Here is a 22566-nt window from a genome sequence, read left to right as displayed (position 1 = left end):
ACTGTTCCTTGGCTAAGCTGACCATGACCATGACATGGCCCTTGTACCTGCCTGTTTCTGTCTCATAGCACCAGGGATACAGGCATACATTCCAATGCCTGGCTTTTATGTAAATGTGTAGGAATCTGAACTCAGGTCCACATCCTTACACAAAACACTTGACCCACTGAGCCACATTTCCAGCCCAATTCTTTGCTTTTTATTGTCTGGTTGAGGACCCAACCTAGGGCATTCTACGCAAGTGAGCTATTTTTGCAACACTCCAAAATATTTTAGGTTTGACATGAAACAGGACCATGCTTCTAAGAGGCTAACTCGTTTTAGGAATGGAGGATGAATTTCAGCTGGCTGTTAGTTTCTTTCTTTCTTTTTCTTTTTTTTTTTTGAAGAAACAGCCAGGAGATGGCACATATGGATGTCTATCCCACTTAATGGAGGCCACACCCATCTGTTCTCCAAAGTAAGCAAGGGGAGAGGTTGAACATGAACACCTTAGAGTGGGAAGAAGCTACAAACCTACCGTGACAAAGACAGAGGCCAGGAGCAAGCCCACGGAGTAGATGAGCCCTCTGCTATTCAGCCGAATCTGGAAGGAAGGGAGAACAATATTAGGCTTTCTGCATCAGGCGCCTGCTTAGTGCAGGCCATTCAAGCAAGCCCGAGGAGCAGTGATACCAAATTCCTCCTCTAGAATGGAAGCAGGCAGTGGCAGGGCAGCTGTGCCCTGCCCTGTTCTGGGTACACATGCTTTCCCAGACACACATAATTAGCTGTCTTCACCAGCTCCCAGCCCAATTCTGTCCCAACTGCAAAGGCAGAGCCTCAGCCACACCAGTGCACGAGCGCTCGGACTCTCCATCACGTTGTAACTCTTGTCAACCACACTGATCTGTTGACTGACGGTGACATTTAGTTTTCTCAGAGTCGTACTACTTTTAGGGTGAATTATGTCACCCTAAAAGTGATGGGAAAATATGGATAAAGTTTATTTTTTATTTTTCACATAGTTGCTTTTGTACATGATTTACAACTGAACATGGCTGTCAATGAATGGATTGCCACTTGAAAGAGAATACGCCTCCTTCTTCTCAGCACTTGGCATGGTCTACCTGACAGATGTGAAGCCAAAGCCAATGGAGATACCATCAAGGGTAGAAACTTCAATGGCAAACCTTGTTATGAAATCATCTAATCCCTCAATGTCTTAGCTAGGACTTCTATTGCTGTGAAGAGACACCATGACCTTGTCAACTCTTATAAAGGAAGACGGCAGACATGGGGTTGGGGAAGAAGCTGAGAGTTCTATATGAAAAATATAAATGATAAATTTTATATGTAAAAAATTCTATCTATGACATGAAACGAGAGGTGGGGTGATCTGAGCAGAGGTGGGGTGAGGGGTAGCAAGAACGTGGAGGTGGAGAAAGGAGAGGGTGTAGTTAGGGACGCACGTCATACTACATGGCTCGGCTGAGAAAAAGGTCCCTACGGAACTCACCACCACATGAAATCAATGCATATTCATATATAAATATATGCCTATCTGTCTGTTTGCCTGTCTACCTGTCTCACTTCTATCACCCAGGTAACCCTGCTCTCTTCACAGGCAGCAGGACTAATCTCTAGGGGCCTGGATGCCAGACAAAAGGATCAAGCTCCTGTCATTTCTGCATTAGCTTTGCAAAAGTCTTTGGGCTTCAGCTCTGTCCAGAGCTGAGTTCACTCACTCTCCTGACCCGTGCCTAATACGAGCGAGGCACAGCAAGTTCAATGCAGAGCCTTCACAGCAAGGATGATCTGATCTTGAGGCCTGTTTCAGATTGTTCGGTTCTGAAGTTTAGGGCATTTGTTTGCATTTCTTGTCTTCGGAAACACCCAGCTTCCTTTTCCAATTCCTTTTTTGGCAAGTTGTGAGAGAGGAAACAGAAGTCTGGCCACTTCCAAAGTCAACAGGCACGCAGCCCACAGAGCACATGCATATTTTCTAGTATGGATGCACACAGAGACTTATTCATCCCAAGTTTCATGCATTTATGTTGCACATAAAACAGTTCCTGGAGCCTCATAGCATTCAGGGATCCAAGAACCCAAGTCTAAAGAGATTCCATTTTCCCTGTACAGGGGCTAGAGCATCTTTCTTGATGGTCTGAAGTCAGCTTTACCTAATCCGAGAATTCTCTTGGAAAAATAACAAAGGCTTTGCTTGTTGCTAACTTAATTACTATTGGGAGCACACATGGCATATTGTCACCCCCAATTCCTTCCTTGTTGCCTGAGAGAACAAACTCTCACTGTGTAGCTCAAGCTGGACTTGGAGTTCACTGTTCCTGCCTCAGCCTCCCCAGGGCTCTGGGTTTCCTTGGTAGGCATTTCTAACACTTGTTTGGTTTTCAGGTGTATGCTACTAACCCTGGCTTTATGCCGAATGACATCATCGGGTAAGAGCATCTTTTACTGAAGACTTTTCTGGGTTGCAAATGCATACAAGCCCCAGAAAAGAAATGGTGTCATCAACTTGCATTCTTACCTGCCCTTGTCTCTAAAGGGCACCCACAAACACGGTGTACAAACACTCTAGGGATCTCTCCACAGGGTATGTGAGGATTTTTATTCTTATTTGAAGGTGAGACAACTTAGCAGCTTATATACGTGATGAAAGGTCAAGTCTGTTCCTAGACTTGGGCCTCAGACTCTGGACTCTAGACTTCCCTCCACCAAAGGGGAAAGCCAGGGTGGGTTCTTGGTTTTTCTTGCCTATCAGTTTTCCAAGTTCTGAATAAATGAATCACAAGAGCCACAACAGCAGGTGGCACTGGGATTCTAGTTCATTTTCCATTGCTATAACAAAATATCTGAGACTAATCTATTTCTGCAAAGAGCAGATGTCTGCATTGCTGTTCTAGAGGCTGGCAAGTCTAAAAGCATGGCACCAGCAGTTGCTTGGCATCTGGTAAGAGGTATCCTTGTTTTATTATGACGTGTGTGTGTGTGTGTGTGTGTGTGTGTGCATGCATTTGTACCTGCCTCTGGTACAGATGGAGCAGAGCAACCATTTCCTCAAGTCTTCAATGAAGGCTTTTCAAGTTTTTAACGAAGACTGTTCAATTTTCCCTCTTTTTCTTTCTTTAACATTTTCCATGTATTTTTTCATGCGTATGGTATTTTGCCTGTGGGGATGTCCACGCACCGTGCACATGCAACGCTCACTGAAGACAGAATAGGGGTTCAGATCCCCTGGGATTGGAGTTACAGAAGGTTGTAAGACACCATGTGGGTGCTGGGAATCAAATGAGCGTCCTCCTGAAGAGCAGCCAGTGCTCTTAACTATTGAACCTCTTCTCCAGTCCCTTCTTTTTCTTATAAAGCTACAAAGGCCATTGTCTTTTTGACCTTATCAAGCCCCATTGCCTCTGAAAGGTCCCACTTCCAAACACCATTAAAGGTGTGTGCCAGCACGCCCGGCTATCTTATTTCTTTTAGACAGAGTCTCACGGTATAGTCCTGGGTGACCTGGAACTCACTATGTTGACTATGTTGGCTTTTAACTTGCAGAAGTCTGCCTGCTTCTCCCTCCTGAATGCTGGAACTAAAGGCAAACACCATCATGCCCTGCTTATAATCAATCTTTCTGAACGGCAACATGATCACATCTGTATCTCTCAAGTACCCATGATTCTTTCTGTTACTATGGTTTACAGTGTTCTTTGCCATATGGCTGCTCTGTCTTTTCCCCCAGCCATAGGAGCTTCTCTGGGCGGTGTGGAATCCACCCATGTTTCAAGGCTTCTCCCATCCTGGTCTTTCACAAGCTGGTTTGTTTTCCCCCTGCTTGGAGACCATCTCCTCAATATGCTTGCTCAGATAATCCCAGACTCAGAAGAAATGCTACTTTCTTATGGGTGTTGCAGATCCTCGAGCCCCGCCTCACACAGCTGTGCATCCTGCAAAATTGCCCTCAGAAGGGCAAGCGGCACATGCTTTGTTTTGGATTTGTTTAGATTTACTTGGCTCCTCCCACAGGCTGTCCTTTTAGAGGCACGGGAATGTCTGGCTTGCTTACAATCTCAGTCCATAGTGGGTGTTCAATTAATGCTTGCTGCAGGAAAGAATGAGCTAGCTATAAGGTCTTTTTACTCTGCATCCTGGAATAAGCTCAATTCTTACATGGAGGAAAGGACAGACCCTCTTCCTTCTATCATTGTGTTTGACGCTTTATTGTACATTTCTAAACCCTCACTTGGGAACATTGAATTCTGCCCTGATTTCATGCAGCCTGACTGTGGAGTCCCTTGATTCTGTTAAATTTCATGTATGGCTGTTCATCACTCTAATGGTACAAGAAGCACTTACTGCCCAAACCTTGATGCTTAGGGTTATTTATTCAGGGCACTTGGGTAACGAGCTGCATTCTGAATAAGCCATAAAGTATAAGAAATGTCAAAATCTGTGAAAGTGCATTTTTTCCCCTCACTGTCAAATGTGTGAATCTAATGTCAGGCACAGAACAGATGCCTGGATGGTAATTATCCCATAATTATGACTCGGAAATCCCATCTGGACAAGATGGAAAAATTGCTTCAGAATTGTCGGCAGGTCCCTCCAGAGGTTGGGAGAGGCCATTAAACCCACACAGGCGGCTCACTTCTGATGTCAGAGACGTGGAAAGATGTCCTGGGTGTTACTGTCATCCTAACTGGAAGGAGGCCCTTGAGGGTTCTTTCTGAAATGAAGCCTCTCTCTTGGGAACAACTCCAGGTAAAGATGAGAGCAGACCACATGCTTGTAACAAGTAAGTCCTAAGTTTGCCTTTCCATAAATCTGCCATATTCCAAGACTCCCGCATCTCAGCAGAGAGCCATACAGTGATGCCCCGGGAAGAGATGGGCTTGGGGTACTGACCACCAATCCCATGAAAGCTAGGAAAAGACAGTGATAGAAGAAGGGATCTTCGTCATGAAAGGACAGAGACAGAACCCTATGGTAGCAGTGGTTCTCAGCCTTCTTAGTGCTGCCACCTTTTAATATAGTTCCTCATGTTGCAGCGACCCCCTAACCATAAGATTATTTTCACTGCTATGAAAGAACTGAAATTTTGCCAATGTTACAAATTATAATGTAAATATTTTCGGAGATACAGGTTTGCCAAAGGGTCCATGACCCACAGGTTGAGAACCACTGCACTATCTACCTACCACACACTTAGCCAGGGGAGACTGTGAAGTCCGTAGCCGTAGCCCCCATAGTGTCTGTGGAACACTGAGAGGTGAATCTAGAGTCAGCAGTGCTCTCCCTTCTAGTTCCTTCTCTCTTTACATGACATATACTGTTGGGAGCCGCCCCCACATTCGCCGTTACAAGATGGCGCTGACATCCTGTGTTCTATGTGGTAAACAAATAATCTGCGCATGTGCCAAGGGTATCTTATGACTACTTGTGCTCTGCCTTCCCCGTGACGTCAACTCGGCCGATGGGCTGCAGCCAATCAGGGAGTGACACGTCCGAGGCGAAGGAGAATGCTCCTTAAGAGGGACGGGGTTTCGTTCTCTCTCTCTCTTGCTTTTCTCTCTCTCTTGCTTTTCTCTCTCTCTTGCTTCTTGCTCTCTTGCTTCTTGCACTCTGTTCCTGAAGATGTAAGAATAAAGCTTTGCCGCAGAAGATTCTGGTCTGTGGTGTTCTTCCTGGCCGGTCGTGAGAACGCGTCTAATAACAATTGGTGCCGAATTCCGGGACGAGAAAAAAAACTCGGGACTGGCGCAAGGAGGATCCCTCATTCCGGAACCAGAACTGCGGATCACGTTTATAAAGGTTCCCGTAACACAGACTGTTGAGAAGGATTCAACTGCCGAATTCAGAACTCATCAGCTGGGGAACGACGGTGATAAAGTGTTCCCATAAAACAGACTGTTGAGAAGGATTCAACTGCCGAATTCAGAACTCATCAGCTGGGGAACGACGGTGATAAAGGTTCCCGTAAAGCAGACTGTTAAGAAGGATTCAACTGTATGAATTCAGAACTTTTCAGCTGGGGAACGAGGTAAGTCTGATCTTGAACTTTCTAAGGAAATTCAAGACAGTCTATCAGAAGTAAAGTGGAAAATGGCTTTACAAGTTATGTTTGGCCTTGAATTTTTTCTAGTGTTAGAAGCCCTTTTGTTCCTTTTCACATGTTATATAGTGGTTAAGATAGGGCTGAAAATTCTAGAGGAAATTCAGGACAAGCTATCAGAAGTAAAGCGGGGAGAGAGAGTAGGAACAAAAAGGAAATATGGTACACAAAATAAGTATACAGGCCTTTCCAAGGGTCTTGAACCCGAGGAAAAGTTAAGGTTAGGTAGGAATACCTGGAGAGAGATTAGAAGAAAAAGAGGAAAAAGGGAAAAGAAGAAAGATCAATTAGCGGAGGTCTCTAGGAGAAGGAGCCTGTGCTCTGAAGAAACAGACTGGGAGAAAAAAGCGGCTCATTATGAAAGAAAAGGATACCAGCCGCCAAGTAAAGTGCTAACTAGTCATTTAAGGAAAAAGCCAAAAGCGGCTGGCGAAGGCCAGTTTGCTAATTGGCCTCAGGGCAATCGGCTACCAGGTGCACTCCCGCCCTATGCGGAGTCCCCGCCCTGCGTAGTGCGTCAGCCCGTAGTGCGTCAGCAATGCGCAGAGAGGCAGTGCGCAGAGAGGCAGTGCGCAGACTCATTCATTCCCCGAGAGGAACAAAGGAAAATACAACAGGCATTTCCAGTCTTTGAAGGAGCCGAGGGTGGGCGTGTCCACGCTCCGGTAGAATATGTGCAGATTAAAGAAATTGCTGAATCGGTTCGTAAATATGGAATTAATGCTAATTTTACCTTGGTGCAGTTAGACAGGCTTGCCAGCATGGCACTAACTCCTGCCGACTGGCAAATGATTGCAAAAGCCGCTCTCCCTAATATGGGCAAATATTTGGAATGGAGATCTCTGTGGCGAGAGGCTGCACAGGCGCAGGCCCGAGCAAACGCTGCTGCTTTAACTCCAGAGCAGAGAGATTGGACTTTTGACTTGTTAACGGGTCAGAGAGCTTATTCTGCTAAACCTGATAAGAGGTATCAATGGAAGGTCTTACCACAGGGAATGTCCAATAGTCCTACAATGTGCCAACTTTATATGCAAGAAGCTCTTTTGCCAGTGAGGGAACAATTCCCCTCTTTAATTTTGCTCCTTTACATGGATGACATCCTCCTGTGCCATAAAGACCTTACCATGCTACAAAAGGCATATCCTTTTCTACTTAAAACTTTAAGTCAGTGGGGTCTACAGATAGCCACAGAAAAGGTCCAAATTTCTGATACAGGACAATTCTTGGGCTCTGTGGTGTCCCCAGATAAGATTGTGCCCCAAGAGGTAGAGATAAGAAGAGATCACCTCCATACCTTAAATGATTTTCAAAAGCTGTTGGGAGATATTAATTGGCTTAGACCTTTTTTAAAGATTCCTTCCGCTGAGTTAAGGCCTTTGTTTAGTATTTTAGAAGGAGATCCTCATATCTCCTCCCCTAGGACTCTTACTCTAGCTGCTAACCAGGCCTTACAAAAGGTGGAAAAGGCCTTACAGAATGCACAATTACAACGTATTGAGGATTCGCAGCCTTTCAGTTTGTGTGTCTTTAAGACAGCACAATTGCCAACTGCAGTTTTGTGGCAGAATGGGCCATTGTTGTGGATCCATCCAAACGTATCCCCAGCTAAAATAATAGATTGGTATCCTGATGCAATTGCACAGCTTGCCCTTAAAGGTCTAAAAGCAGCAATCACCCACTTTGGGCAAAGTCCATATCTTTTAATTGTACCTTATACCGCTGCACAGGTTCAAACCTTGGCAGCCACATCTAATGATTGGGCAGTTTTAGTTACCTCCTTTTCAGGAAAAATAGATAACCATTATCCAAAACATCCAATCTTACAGTTTGCCCAAAATCAATCTGTTGTGTTTCCACAAATAACAGTAAGAAACCCACTTAAAAATGGGATTGTGGTATATACTGATGGATCAAAAACTGGCATAGGTGCCTATGTGGCTAATGGTAAAGTGGTATCCAAACAATATAATGAAAATTCACCGCAAGTGGTAGAATGTTTAGTGGTCTTAGAAGTTTTAAAAACCTTTTTAGAACCCCTTAATATTGTGTCAGATTCCTGTTATGTGGTAAATGCAGTAAATCTTTTAGAAGTGGCTGGAGTGATTAAGCCTTCCAGTAGAGTTGCCAATATTTTTCAGCAGATACAATTAGTTTTGTTATCTAGAAGATCTCCTGTTTATATTACTCATGTTAGAGCCCATTCAGGCCTACCTGGCCCCATGGCTCTGGGAAATGATTTGGCAGATAAGGCCACTAAAGTGGTGGCTGCTGCCCTATCATCCCCGGTAGAGGCTGCAAGAAATTTTCATAATAATTTTCATGTGACGGCTGAAACATTACGCAGTCGTTTCTCCTTGACAAGAAAAGAAGCCCGTGACATTGTTACTCAATGTCAAAGCTGCTGTGAGTTCTTGCCAGTTCCTCATGTGGGAATTAACCCACGCGGTATTCGACCTCTACAGGTCTGGCAAATGGATGTTACACATGTTTCTTCCTTTGGAAAACTTCAATATCTCCATGTGTCCATTGACACATGTTCTGGCATCATGTTTGCCTCTCCGTTAACCGGAGAAAAAGCCTCACATGTGATTCAACATTGTCTTGAGGCATGGAGTGCTTGGGGGAAACCCAGACTCCTTAAGACTGATAATGGACCAGCTTATACGTCCCAAAAATTTCAGCAGTTCTGCCGTCAGATGGACGTAACCCACCTGACTGGACTTCCATACAACCCTCAAGGACAGGGTATTGTTGAGCGTGCGCATCGCACCCTCAAAGCCTATCTTATAAAACAGAAGAGGGGAACTTTTGAGGAGACTGTACCCCGAGCACCAAGAGTGTCGGTGTCTTTGGCACTCTTTACACTCAATTTTTTAAATATTGATGCTCATGGCCATACTGCGGCTGAACGTCATTGTTCAGAGCCAGATAGGCCCAATGAGATGGTTAAATGGAAAAATGTTCTTGATAATAAATGGTATGGCCCGGATCCTATTTTGATAAGATCCAGGGGAGCTATCTGTGTTTTCCCACAGAATGAAAACAACCCATTTTGGATACCAGAAAGACTCACCCGAAAAATCCAGACTGACCAAGGGAATACTAATGTCCCTCGTCTTGGTGATGTCCAGGGCGTCAATAATAAAGAGAGAGCAGCGTTGGGGGATAATGTCGACATTTCCACTCCCAATGACGGTGATGTATAATGCTCAAGTATTCTCCTGCTTTTTACCACTAACTGGGAACTGGGTTTAGCCTTAATTCAGACAGCCTTGGCTCTGTCTGGACAGGTCCAGACGACTGACACCATTAACACTTTGTCAGCCTCAGTGACTACAGTCATAGATGAACAGGCCTCAGCTAATGTCAAGATACAGAGAGGTCTCATGCTGGTTAATCAACTCATAGATCTTGTCCAGATACAACTAGATGTATTATGACAAATAACTCAGCTGGGATGTGAACAAAAGTTTCCGGGATTGTGTGTTATTTCCATTCAGTATGTTAAATTTACTAGGGCAGCTAAATTGTCAAAAAGTCTTTTTCAGTATATGTTACAGAATTGGATGGCTGAATTTGAACAGATCCTTCGGGAATTGAGACTTCAGGTCAACTCCACGCGCTTGGACCTGTCGCTGACCAAAGGATTACCCAATTGGATCTCCTCAGCATTTTCTTTCTTTAAAAAATGGGTGGGATTAATATTATTTGGAGATACACTTTGCTGTGGATTAGTGTTGCTTCTTTGATTGGTCTGTAAGCTTAAGGCCCAAACTAGGAGAGACAAGGTGGTTATTGCCCAGGCGCTTGCAGGACTAGAACATGGAGCTCCCCCTGATATATGATATATCTATGCTTAGGCAATAGGTCGCTGGCCACTCAGCTCTTATATCCCACGAGGCTAGTCTCATTGCACGGGATAGAGTGAGTGTGCTTCAGCAGCCCGAGAGAGTTGCAAGGCTAAGCACTGCAATGGAAAGGCTCTGCGGCATATATGAGCCTATTCTAGGGAGACATGTCATCTTTCATGAAGGTTCAGTGTCCTAGTTCCCTTCCCCCAGGCAAAACGACACGGGAGCAGGTCAGGGTTGCTCTGGGTAAAAGCTTGTGAGCCTAAGAGCTAATCCTGTACATGGCTCCTTTACCTACACACTGGGGATTTGACCTCTATCTCCACTCTCATTAATATGGGTGGCCTATTTGCTCTTATTAAAAGAAAAAGGGGGAGATGTTGGGAGCCGCCCCCACATTCGCCGTTACAAGATGGCGCTGACATCCTGTGTTCTATGTGGTAAACAAATAATCTGCGCATGTGCCAAGGGTATCTTATGACTACTTGTGCTCTGCCTTCCCCGTGACGTCAACTCGGCCGATGGGCTGCAGCCAATCAGGGAGTGACACGTCCGAGGCGAAGGAGAATGCTCCTTAAGAGGGACGGGGTTTCGTTCTCTCTCTCTCTTGCTTTTCTCTCTCTCTTGCTTTTCTCTCTCTCTTGCTTCTTGCTCTCTTGCTTCTTGCACTCTGTTCCTGAAGATGTAAGAATAAAGCTTTGCCGCAGAAGATTCTGGTCTGTGGTGTTCTTCCTGGCCGGTCGTGAGAACGCGTCTAATAACAATATACGACGCCACATTATGTTTAACTCCACTCTGTCTTCAGCAAAGATTCAAACTTAGGGATTCTCTCGCTTAGGTGATTCTATCACCACACCCCGCTAATCATCGCTACGGTGCTATGTGCATTTGCAATGATGTCTTTCCAGGGATGTGGGACATAACTACCCTGATCTTGGTTCTCTGGTCTGCAGAATGGGACCAGAACTGTACTTCCATTAGTGTGACACCTAGGCCCTCTCCCCAGCTCAGGTCACTGGTTTAGCACCTGTTTCCCTCATCCCACACTCCCACCACCTGGATTTCCTTCTCTTCTTGAACATGAGCTCCCTCAGTGCCTTTGTAGCAGTGGCCCCTCTTTCCCTAGTACAACCTCTCCTTCTCTAGATATCCAACACTTGTACAGCAGGATGCTGAGGACCGAAGGAGTGATGTCGTATCCTTGACATCTAAGCTGATACCTGCAGGACTATCCAGAAAACGTAAGAATAGAAGCCCCCAAGTGGGGGAGGTATCCCCACTGCTCTTCTCTTCTCTTCTTCTGCTTCTAGGCAACACAAAGGCCCATCTTAGTAGGACCAAATGCTGTACCATAATTTTGGTCAAGCATCACCGCACAGAGTACCTGTACAAGCACGTTCTCTGTGTTCCCCACATAATTAAAGTCCGCCCTTCTCAGATGCCTGTCTGCTTGTGAAGACAGTATTTCATTTGAGACAGAGCCTAAACTTGAAGCTGTTCCTCGAGGAATGGGCAGATGTAGTAGCTCTTCCTTAAAATGCAGGATCAATTCCATGAACACAAATGATTGTCCACAGCCAGGATGTGGCAAAGCTCTCAGGAGCAATCCCACACAGAGGGACTGCTTGCCAATTCAGCCAAGGAGATAACACTGTTCTCTATTTAAACAAGGAAAACTTCCGGCATATGTAAAGTGCTGAGGTCGTGTAGGAGACACTAAACCCAGGCTCCAGCATGGCCAGTGCTGTACGAAAAGGAGGGAAGACATTGTGTATGGCATGAGGCTGAGTGGGCAGCATATCTACGCTGACAGAGTGTTTTGCCCATGGGGATACTTGGATACAATTTGAGGATTTTGTTCATGAGAATCCCTTTCTCATTAAAAGTCTTCTTAAACTGAAAGCAAATTATTCGAGGGAAATTAAAGGTAGCACATTAGGCTTGGGCCTAGGAGCTAAACCTGGCTTGGTGATGACTCTCCTACTCAGCTTACAGTTTTCCTGACTTCTTTCCTTCTCCCGTCTACCTTCTTGTTCCGACTCCAGATGAAGGCTTTGCCAATCACGAATGCTATCACTGTTGTAGACGAGAGTTTCTAGAATACACACCTTAAAAACTGCTCAACCCTAGCTTCTAGATAGTTTTACATTGTCAATAGTATTGAAAAGATAAGTTTACCATACTTCTTTTGAACTTTTTTTTTTTTTTTTCGTTTTTCGAGACAGGGTTTTTCTGTACAGCCCTGGCTGTCCTGGAACTCACTTAATAGACCAGGCTGGCCTCAAACTCAGAAATCTGCCTGCCTCTGCCTCCCAAGTGCTGGGATTAAAGGCGTGCACCACCTTCCCAGCTCTTTTGAACTATTAAAGTTAAAAGCAAATCTCATTTTCAACAAGAAGTAACGGCACACCCAGATAACCTACACATAGAAGAGAATGAGTTTGAACCTCAGCCACTCTCCATAGACAAAATAAAATCTTGCTTTTCTCAAAGCACATGAACATGAGCTTTTAAGAGAGGTCTTTTGAAAGGCCCTTGGATGCTTGTATCGCTGCAAGTAAACAAAGGTTTTCCTTGCACTGGCTGCTGAGACAGCTGCTTCTGGATACAATGTAACAACATAATGCACCTTCTACATTCTGCCCTGTGTGCCTGCCTGCCTGGCGGCTGCTCAGAGATGCCTGGCTGGGCTGTGGTTTCTCCTCTACGTAAGAATGGAAGAGATCTTCACCTCAGGGCCAGTCATGGTTGTACAGTTTAACATAATGGCTAAAGTGAACCAATTATGTCATCTTTAGATGGAAAACCAGTGTTTGGGTCACAAGTTTTATTTTTATGATGTCACTGTCACTAGGTGTTGAAAACTGGAAAAAGTATGGCTTAATAGATATGAGAATGTCTCATTGTCCATTCTCTATACCGCTGGGGGAATGCCAGAAGGGGAGAGAGGGTGGGTGATGACTAGGGGTTATCTGTGGTACACTGCTTGCCTGACTGAGTTGCAGTTTCAGGCCTGATGTCCATGTTTGGCCAAGAAGACTTCAAGGTGGGTAGAAGGATCTGCTTTACTTCTGGGATGAACTAGAGGGTTTTTTTTTTTTTTTTTTTGATTTATTTACTTATTTTATGTATGTGAGTACACTGTCACTCTCTTCAGACACACCAGAAGAGGGCATCAGATCCCATCACAGATAGTTGTGAGATACCATGTAGTTGCTGGAAATTGAACTTAAGACCTCCGGAAGAATAGTCAGTGCTCTTAACCGCTGAGCCATCTTTCCAGCCAAACTAGAGCCATTTTAAAGATTCTATCTTCCATGACCACACCCTGTTATCCCAGAAACAAAACAAAACAAAACAAAACAAAATTTTGGCATTTTTCCCGTCTTATTGAATATTTGTTTATTTCTTTTGATGTTTTGTTTTCTTCTGAGGTGGGGGGCAGGGAGGGAATATGAGGGAGGTTTGGTGGGTATCTGGGAGAAAACGGTGGGGGGAGATGAAAACATGATCAAAATATTGCATAAAAGCAATTTTAATTAAAAAATTAAAAAGATAAACATAAACAACCCCCCAAACATAGAGAATACTATGGGTTGAATTCAAGTCGTGCTCCCCAAAAGTTTGTGTGCAAATGGGATAGTGCTAATGGGGATAGTGTGGACCCTTAAGGGGTGTGCCCATGGACTGTCCTTTGGTCACTGAAGGCATGCCCTTGAAGGGTGCTGCAAGCCAAAAGAAACCTTTTTTTCCTCTAAGTTAGTTGTCTCTGCTATTATAGTAATATCATATCATATTACAGTCATGCAAAGCTGATAAATACAATGGATTTGACAGACACTGAAAGGATTCTGTTTGCTGCTCCTATCTGTCCACTGAGTCAGTGGATAGGGTAGATATTAAATATTCAGGAATTGATATATTTTTTAAAGTTATGTGAAAATTTTTACATATTTCACTCTTTTACTTTTGAAGCTAAATTTAAGATCTTTTAAGTCTTATGCCTCTTATAAGTTTAGGTAAATGTATTAAAGGCCCTAAATATGTATATTACCTATGTGTAAATGTTTCTTATATATGTATGTACATTCATATATAGAGTAGTTTCATTTAACCAGTTTAATATAAAATGATTATTTAAAAAACCTTTAACATAAGCAGATATTTAAATGAGTCCTGCCTAGTGCACAGTAGGCAAACACCAAATCAACTGAGCTATACCCCATTGGTGCAAGCCTTTGATCCCAGCACTCAGGAGGCAGAGGCAGGCAGATCTCTCTGAGTTTGAGTCTAGCCTGGTCTAAAGAGCGAGTTCCAGGACAGCCCAAGGGCTATACAGAGAAAGCCTGTCTTGAAAAACCAAACCAAACCAAATCAAACCAAACCGTCCTCCCTGGAAAGATAAGAAACTGATTTTAAGAGTTATTTGGAGCACAATTTCTTTTCTTGTGGTTGCCTGGACTTCTAGTTCTTCAAAGAGGAGACCACGAGCAGTTGGGAGTCAGATAAAGGCCATTTTTGTTTTGTTTTGACTTCTTCCTAACGTTGACAAGAGGGAGAGGGAGAGTGAAAGAAACCAGAGCCAACAGGGATCATTGTGAATGCGCTGCAGTTTGTCCATGGAGCGGGGGCCCAGCTGGGCTAAGGCGTGTCGTTACTGCTTTTCTTGCCACGGAAGATCAATGACCAGCACAGAGTCACTAATTGTTTTCTATAGAAGTCAAGTCACATTATCTGCAGCACTTCTGTTTAGAGCAGGGGAAGTCATCTGGAGGCCAGAGACTAAGTAAAGATTGAACTACAGGAGCAGAGGTCCCACATCCATGCATCGTTTTGAAAAATAAACATTGGGCAGGGAGCAGAGCCGATGTCTTTAAATCCCAGCACTTTGGAGGCAGAGACAAGTGGATTTCTATGTGTTGGATGCCAACCTGATCTATGCATAGAGTTTTAGGTCAGCCAGGGCTATATAATGAGACCCTGTCTCCAACAAAAGCTGGGTCAATACTTAATTCTAGTGTCAGTTGGAAAGAGTGCCAAATGATGAGCCTACCCAGGCCTAAGGGAGAGGGGAGGGGAGTGTTTGAAAGCCAATGCAAATTAAGAAGCTCTAGATGTGGGCTCTGGTATGGTCAATATCCCCCACCCCTTGGCTCAAGTATGTGCCTGTCACCCTGGCTGTGCTCTGAGGAAGCTGGCTGCATGAAAGGCAGCATTCCTCCCCACAGGCTCCTATGGTGAATATATTCAGGTGGCATGAAGCTGCCTTTAAACCTCAGGCATGGCATTTGACTAATTAAAACAGGAGAGATAAGCCAGGAATGATGGTGTAGGCTGGTGATTTAGGCACTTAAGAAGCCTAGGCAGGAGGGTTTGGGGTTCAAAGCTAGCTTGGGTTACACAGTAAGACACTGACTAAAAAATATCAAGAATTAGATGTAGGCCAGGGTAGAGCCCTTACCTAGTATGTACAAGGCTCTGGGCTTACTCTCCAGTGCTGAAAAAAAAAGATGAATTATCTAGTTATTTAAAATTAAAGTGCAATTTAGTTGGAAATGTCATTAAGGCTATATTATTATTCTATATCGTCAGACTTATGTGCAATGCTTACTGACCTCTAAACCCTATAAGTTTATGTACATAGGCATCTGAGGTTTCACTTAATGTGACCGTAAGACCCAAAGCCGTCTGAATTGTCCCTGAGCAGTGGCATGGCCAAGCACTTTCTGGGAAACCCAGATGCTACAATTCTAGGCCGCCTTTGAGAATGAATCTAATGCGATTTGAAGCAAAATGTGTTTGCTCTAATAAGAAATAAGAAAGGGCATCACGTGAAATCTCCATACAGTGTATCTCAGCTGCCTAAGACAAACTAGAAGGAGAAAATAAGCCAAAATGCCAACAGTGGTCTTTTCCGGGCTATGCTGTGGATAATTTAAATTTCATCCTCTGGAGCTGCAGTGTCCCACAGGCAGCTTTAAGATCCATGTGGCTGTATAAACTTAAAATAATTCAGATGGAATAAAATTGGGAAAAAAATTCTTTATTTGCACCAGCCTCCCACCAAGTGCCTCTGTGTCACACATGGCTAGGCTGGTGCATTGCCAGCGCTGCGCTGCAGAAGGGTCTGCTGTGAGCTCCTGTAAGTCACATGCACTGCTCATTCTGAGAAGATAAAGCAAGTGTGCAAGGAAATAAAGGTTCAGGGGAACCAGTCATAGACAAACTCCAGGAGGCGTCTTCAGCATCTGCAGACCTTGCTTGCATTTTCAGGAAGTGACAAGCCAGACTTAGTGAGTTTCAATACAGACAACATTACTGCTCCCAGCCTGACAACAAGAGTGATGTTAAGAGAGGCCCTGGGTCACTCAGAAAAGATGCAGGGAGGGATGGGGTGGGGGTGGGGGTGGGAGGTGGGAGGTGGGAGGAAACCTGTTCCAGGTGGTGGCTGTTAGTTTCTTCTCTCCTTCCTAGACAGACAGCTAAACAAATGAATGAGACCCTTCCTGAAGTTGGTGGGCAAATAAGATTTATCTGGACAAAGGGATGGGGACTGACCTGACATTGGCCATCTCTGTACACTGTTTGCTGTAACCTTTCTTTCTCTACACTGGAGAAGGTCTCAAAGGTAGCAGAGTCTCATGATGGAATTTGCCACACCCCTAGAGATTCCTTTTAGAAATATTCATAGGAGCTATCAGAGTGGGATTGCCTGCTATGGAATTTTAGTAGGAAATTAGCCATTGTGGGGCTACCCCAGTGAGGTTTTTGAATTGTCTGCAGTATATTAATAGTACCCAGAGATACTACTCTAACAAATAGAAGAGTAACTTGACCTGGGTAGCAGGTGTTAACACATCAGGCCTCCCAGGAAGCCTCAGCCAATGCCTGTTCTTGGAATGCTTCTGGTCGATGGTGTTTTGTTCACGAGAAATAAAGGGGCATCTGGGCAATGAGGTCTACTCATTCCAGTTGTTCTCAGGGTGGAAATGTACCTGCCTCGCCAGCCCTCCTTACGCTGCTGATTCCAGGGCACTTCCCTGCATAAGACAACTCGTACATGTCCCTGCAGGTCACTGCTAGCAAGAAAGTAGGGCCTGTGCCTCCTGGTAGAGAAAAAAACCTGGAAGCCTGCACCAGAGCTCTCTGGACACTGGCTGTACTTCATTTGCCTGTTGCTTTTATTCTCCATATCCTTTGTTGTAATATATCTTAGCTGGGAGTATAATCTGTTCTTGGTTTTGTCAGTATTCTGGTAGATCAATCAGACTTAAAGATGTTCACGGACACCTGACGGTATCTCTCATATAAGATTTTTCTTCAGGAATATAGAGGAAAAGAAACACTCAAAATAAGCATGCCTTCTGTTTGGTCCTCATGTATTTACTGGCATCTGCCAGTATTCTGGCTTATGCATCAAATGCTTGTGAATACAGTTAGGTCAATCATAGGAGCTGACTGACAGCAATCTTCCTCACCGACCTGCAGAATTTAGGAATGCTGTTTGGAATCCATATTCATATTCATATTCTCTCTCTCTCCGCCCCATGCAGTCAGATATACTAAATATATTATAGATATACTACAAAACAAATAGACTAGATGTGGCCCATGCTGGTACACTGACTGGTTCTATATAGTTCATGAATTAAGATGATTTTTCATTTTTAAATGGTTGAAAAGAAAGAAACATAATATATCATGGCACGAAAATATAAGCATTCAAATTTCAGTTTCTAAAAAGTTCTGTGGCTACTTTTCTGCTACATCAGCAGAGTTAGTAGCTCTGTTAGTGACAGAGACCATCTTTCTTTCCACACCAGCCTATACTTAAGTCTTGTTTGAGACAGAAAGTTTGCTGACCTCTGCTCTAGAGTCTTGCATGTCTCGACATGTGTAACTTTGCAAAATATGTACAAGAAGAATCTGCTTCCCCCACAACATTAGTATTTCCACATCTCCTTTACCGGGGACAACAGCTCCTTGGCCAAGGCCACTTGAAACCCAGTCTGTATAGCCTGAATTTAGGGAGACATTATAAAGGAGAACACTCACATAGGATCCGTAGTCTACAGCCAGAGTCTGCAGAGCCCAGGGAAGACCGAGCCCAATCAAGATGTCAAAGACGTTGCTCCCAATGGAATTGGACACAGCCATATCCCCCATCCCTGCAAGGACAAAGAGTATTAGTGAGGAAGTGGGTCTTGGCAGGAGGGGCCCACACTGGACTCTCCTGAGTCTGGCAGCCCATAATAGTTTTGCAGGACCGTGTACTTGATTTTCTCTTAGCCCATCACTGATACAACATATATATATATATATATATATATATATATATATATATAACAGATTATCATCTAAATAACCCACATTCTACTGATCCCCAACTTCACTTTAGATAGGATGACAGGGTAAGTGATCAAAAAAAAAGTATCCACATTTGTTTCCAAGAATACTGGAAGATCGAGCCACCCTTCCAGCAGGAGGAAACCCCATAGCATACACATGGCTCCAAACTTCCCAACTTATACACTAGAACACTGTTTTCATCTGTCCTAGGGTGAGTTCACTGCTTAAGAATTGAACAACACAAAGATAATGCCACCAAGTAGAATTTCCAGGGGAACCTATGGGTCACTGTGCTAAATTTTGTTGCTCCCATTGTTAAAAGCAAATGCCTTCCAGCATCCACCAGGCACATGAACGAGAGTCAGTGCTGGGAACGATGTAGTGTCTGGCTGGTCAGGTAAGCTTTTGGTTTTGAAATGGGGAAGCACCTATTATGTGCTGACAACTGTCATTTTGGAGTTGCTATATTATGAGTGAGCTTAATTATGGGATGGTGGTAGTGGTGTCTGTCTTTTCTAAGCCTCAGTTTCCTTACCCATGAAATGAAAGCACAATTGTCTCTACCTCTTGGAGTTGTTGAGTGAATTAAGTGTTTCACTTAAAGGGTTTCACTCAGTCAAGGTTAGCTAGTTTTTTTTCTTTCCTTTTTTTTTTTTTTTGCTATATTTATTGCTATTTTAAAATTAATGGATGATAATATGATATGACCTGAAGGGTCTATTAGTGCCTGGGCAAGCATCTGTACCTTACAAGGAGATACTTTCTGCCTCTTTTCCTTATTCCTCTGACCTCAGGAATTCTTCTGGCCAACTTGACACAGAGATGTCCATCCCCCATCTCTCCTAAGCAGGCTCTGCTGCCCCCTTAGATGCAGCCCTCACTGGGGAGGGATTCCTTCCTTCACTCCCTCCCTATCCCCAGCATCCTTGGAGATCCCACCTTGTCTGGCTACAATGAGGCTGGCCATGCAGTCTGGCACGCTGGTTCCGGCAGCCAGGAAGGTGATCCCCATGATGACATCAGGGATCCCTAGTGTGTAGCCGATGATGGTAACCTTGGAGGAAGCAGGAAGAGGCAGTGAGCCGAGGGACACTATAAGCCTCTGATCAAGATGCTGAAAAGTCTTTAATTTGGGCCATCTTGGGGGTGGGGGTGGGGCAGTGTCTTTTCTGGATTTAACACAGGATGGCATGAACATCTGAACATTGTGTGGAAGAGAGCTGGACTGCAGGTCTTAGGCAGATGCTTTGACAGAACCTGGACTTTAAGTGGAAGGTTAGTCTATTGTTTGGTCCTTTCTGGAGATACTTGCACATTGGAAAACTAGATTCACAGGGCTAAGACAACATTGAAACAAAATATTTGAACTCAAGATGGCCTTGAATAATCCAGGAGTGTGGGCAGTATGCTCACACATCTGCGATGGGAATTGACAAGTCCTGGAAAGGGGATGGCTTCACACCTGGTCTTGCCGAGGAGATCATGACAAGCTCTTTCTATCCTCACCCGCTGGGAGCTGGGGTGATAGCTGATTTTGCTTGTCAACTTGACACACTTGGAAAATGGAATCTCAGTTGAGAAACTTGCCTCCATGAGATTGGCATGTGGGGACATTTTCTTGATTGATAATTAATGTAGGAGGGTCCTGTCCACTGTGGGCGGTACTATATCCCTAGTAGGTGGGCCCAGGATGTATAAGGAAAGTAGCTAAATGCAGGCTTGGAAGCAAGGCAATAAGCAGCATTCTTCCATGGTTCCAGCCTACAAGTCCTGCTGTGAATTTCTACATGACTTCCCTTGGAGATAAACTGTGGTCTGGAAATAAAAGATGAAATAAATGCTTTCCTCCCCAAGTTGATTTTAGTCATGGTGTTTATCACAGTGATAGAAATAGAACACTTGGTAACCCTCGTTGTCAATGTCAACTTCTTCACCATAATTGCTGCTTCCCCCTCACCCCCAACTTTTTGTACTTAGGCAGTGGACTAAATGTTCAGTTTTAACTTTCTTAATTCTCACAACTATTCAGTCTGAATGCTCTGCTATTCCCATTTCTCAGATGAGGAAACTGAGGAACAGAGAGGTATCTGCCCAAGTCTCATGGTGCTGGTAAGTGGCAGGGAGGGTTCTGTTACAGACAGGTGGGTTCCTCTGCAAGGCAGCCTCTCAGTTTACACGGGGGATGGGTTGCAAAGCATGGGCTACCATCAACTGAGACACTGCTCAGTGACGCAGATGACCTCATGGTTGTCCCCAAATTTCAAGAGAGGAAGACCGAGTAACAGGGAGCTGGCAAGAGAGGTGGTGAAAGGGTTAGGACCCATTGTCAAGCAGGTAGAAAAGGAGACCTGTCCTTTGTATGTGGGCTTAAGGAAATGGGTCTTGCAACACCTGGATCTCTTAGGTCATCCTAGGGTGCCACAGGGGCATTCATACTTTCTATAAAATCTTGAGAATATGCAAACCACAGGTCACAGGGAGTCCACCCTTCTTACAACACTCCTGGGCTGGTGGTGTGTGTGTGTGTGTACGCATGCGAGTTCAGTCCATTCCGATACAAACCAGAAAAGATTCATTTTCATTCAGTGCTCAGCACAGGGTGGCCTCGGGCTTCTGACATCTGTCTCCAGGGAGGAAAGGAGGATGCTGCAACACATATTTCTCTGTTGCTGTTCTCAAGAGTCTTTGTAAAACAAAGCTGCGAAAGCCTAGCCAAGTTTTAGGTGCCTCAGAAGTGTGGCCTGGCTCGGCGGGGATTGGCCCACTGCTCTCTTACGTTTTTAGGAAGCTGAAGGTCCAGCCTAGGGTTCTGGGGGGAACTGATGGGCTCAGGAAGCCCTGGCCCGGCCCCTGGCATCTCCTTAGGTTGTCACTCACTATCAGAAATGGAATCCAGGTTAGTTCTCTCCAGACTTCAGACTTTCAGGGTCGGGGACAGCAATCCTGTCTCCCAAACCTGGGTTGGGAGTGATACTCTGCAAAATTGTCAATGAGCAAGAAGGCCCTGGTTCCAATACTTCCAGTTTTAAAACTGCATTTGCCCATGAGGTTGAGGCTGAGGCGAGGGGTAGCTGTGACTTTGTCCTGTCAGCCTTACAACTTTCCCATTACCTCCAAAATAACCTTACAGAAGTACTTTTTTCTTTTTGAGCTTTAAGTTGAATATAAATTCCTGAGTTCATATTGCGCTTCTGTCTAACACCCAAGTGAGGTTAATTTGGATTTGCATAATTTGTCATGGCTTTTAATTTCTGCCCAGCTCCAAGTCTAATGGATTAGGTTTGCTCCCCAGCTAAAGAATATATAAATGAACTGTCCGCGTTTCCAAAAATGACTTTGGGGCAGAACGCTTTTGAGGCCCTGTAACCTCATTGGATTAATCATTGGATTGTTATTTTAGCTTGGAAGGGACCCTTGAGCAGTCACCTGGTGCAACATGTCCTTTGCCTGTGACTCTGCTGCTGTTCCCTTCATGAGAGCTGGGGAATTTCTTCTCCTACCTAGAGATGCTGGGCTTGGCCACAGTGCGTGGAAAAGAAGCCGCAGTCTGGGAGGTCGGTTCCAGTGAAGACTCTGGGAGACACCTCCGGTTTCCACTTACCCATCTCAGGGTAGCACCAGCCCAAAGGAGGCTGAGTCAACACCACAGAGCAGATGCGACCCTAGCCCCTCTGCCTGCTGCTCATTACCAAAGGGATTACAATCCTGGAACTGGAGCAGAGCTGCAGAGCTGGCCACAGTCAAGCTTAATTAAATCAAGTCGCCCTCAGGGTGAGTGGGCAGAATGAACGCTTGTGATTTTTAAAGCGCCAAGCTAAGGTGTGGGTTGTTCTGTAACTGACTGTAGCGCTAACTGGCTGATGTGGTTCTATCAGGTGTGACTCCAACTCTTGTTCATCTCTGGCTCAGTGTGCTTTCTCTCTAGAGAGACCCAGCACCGCCCAGGGCCCCTCACACACTCACCATCCACACCATCATGTAGGAGAAGGCTGCGATCCATAGCGTAGAGGAAGCGAATGTCACCATAAACCACTTCTCCCAGTGGGGTTTGTTACAGTTGGGGACAGTGAAGTACAAGACAAAGCTCAGTGGCCAGGTGAAAGCCCATTTCACAGTTTCCAGTTTGCCAGCTTCGAGGAGGAGGTGAACAGAAAAAGAAAGGGAAAGAAAAATTAGCTTTATTTCTTTGCTTCGGCAGCCTTCACACTGCTCTCTCCAGAACTGGGACTCATCATATATCTCTTTTCATAGAATGCTTAA

General features: G+C 44.7%; 1 protein-coding gene across 2 annotated transcripts in view; it reads right to left on the bottom strand.

The window, feature by feature from the left end:
* The window catches only part of Slc24a3 (solute carrier family 24 (sodium/potassium/calcium exchanger), member 3), a 474392-nt gene that overhangs the window by 6208 nt on the left and 445618 nt on the right, over positions 1–22566 (bottom strand). For both annotated transcript variants that reach the window (NM_001356497.1, NM_053195.3), the window contains exons 13-16: positions 22270–22436; positions 19246–19360; positions 18013–18125; positions 521–586 (exon numbers count right to left, since the gene is read on the bottom strand). In NM_001356497.1, the coding sequence (NP_001343426.1) occupies positions 521–586; positions 18013–18125; positions 19246–19360; positions 22270–22436 (461 nt within the window). The remainder of the gene's footprint in view (positions 1–520; positions 587–18012; positions 18126–19245; positions 19361–22269; positions 22437–22566) is intronic.

This window comes from Mus musculus, chromosome 2, assembly GCF_000001635.26.
Source record: "Mus musculus strain C57BL/6J chromosome 2, GRCm38.p6 C57BL/6J".
NCBI classification, from domain to species: domain Eukaryota; kingdom Metazoa; phylum Chordata; class Mammalia; order Rodentia; family Muridae; genus Mus; species Mus musculus.
This window is presented reverse-complemented; position numbering and strand designations above follow the sequence as displayed.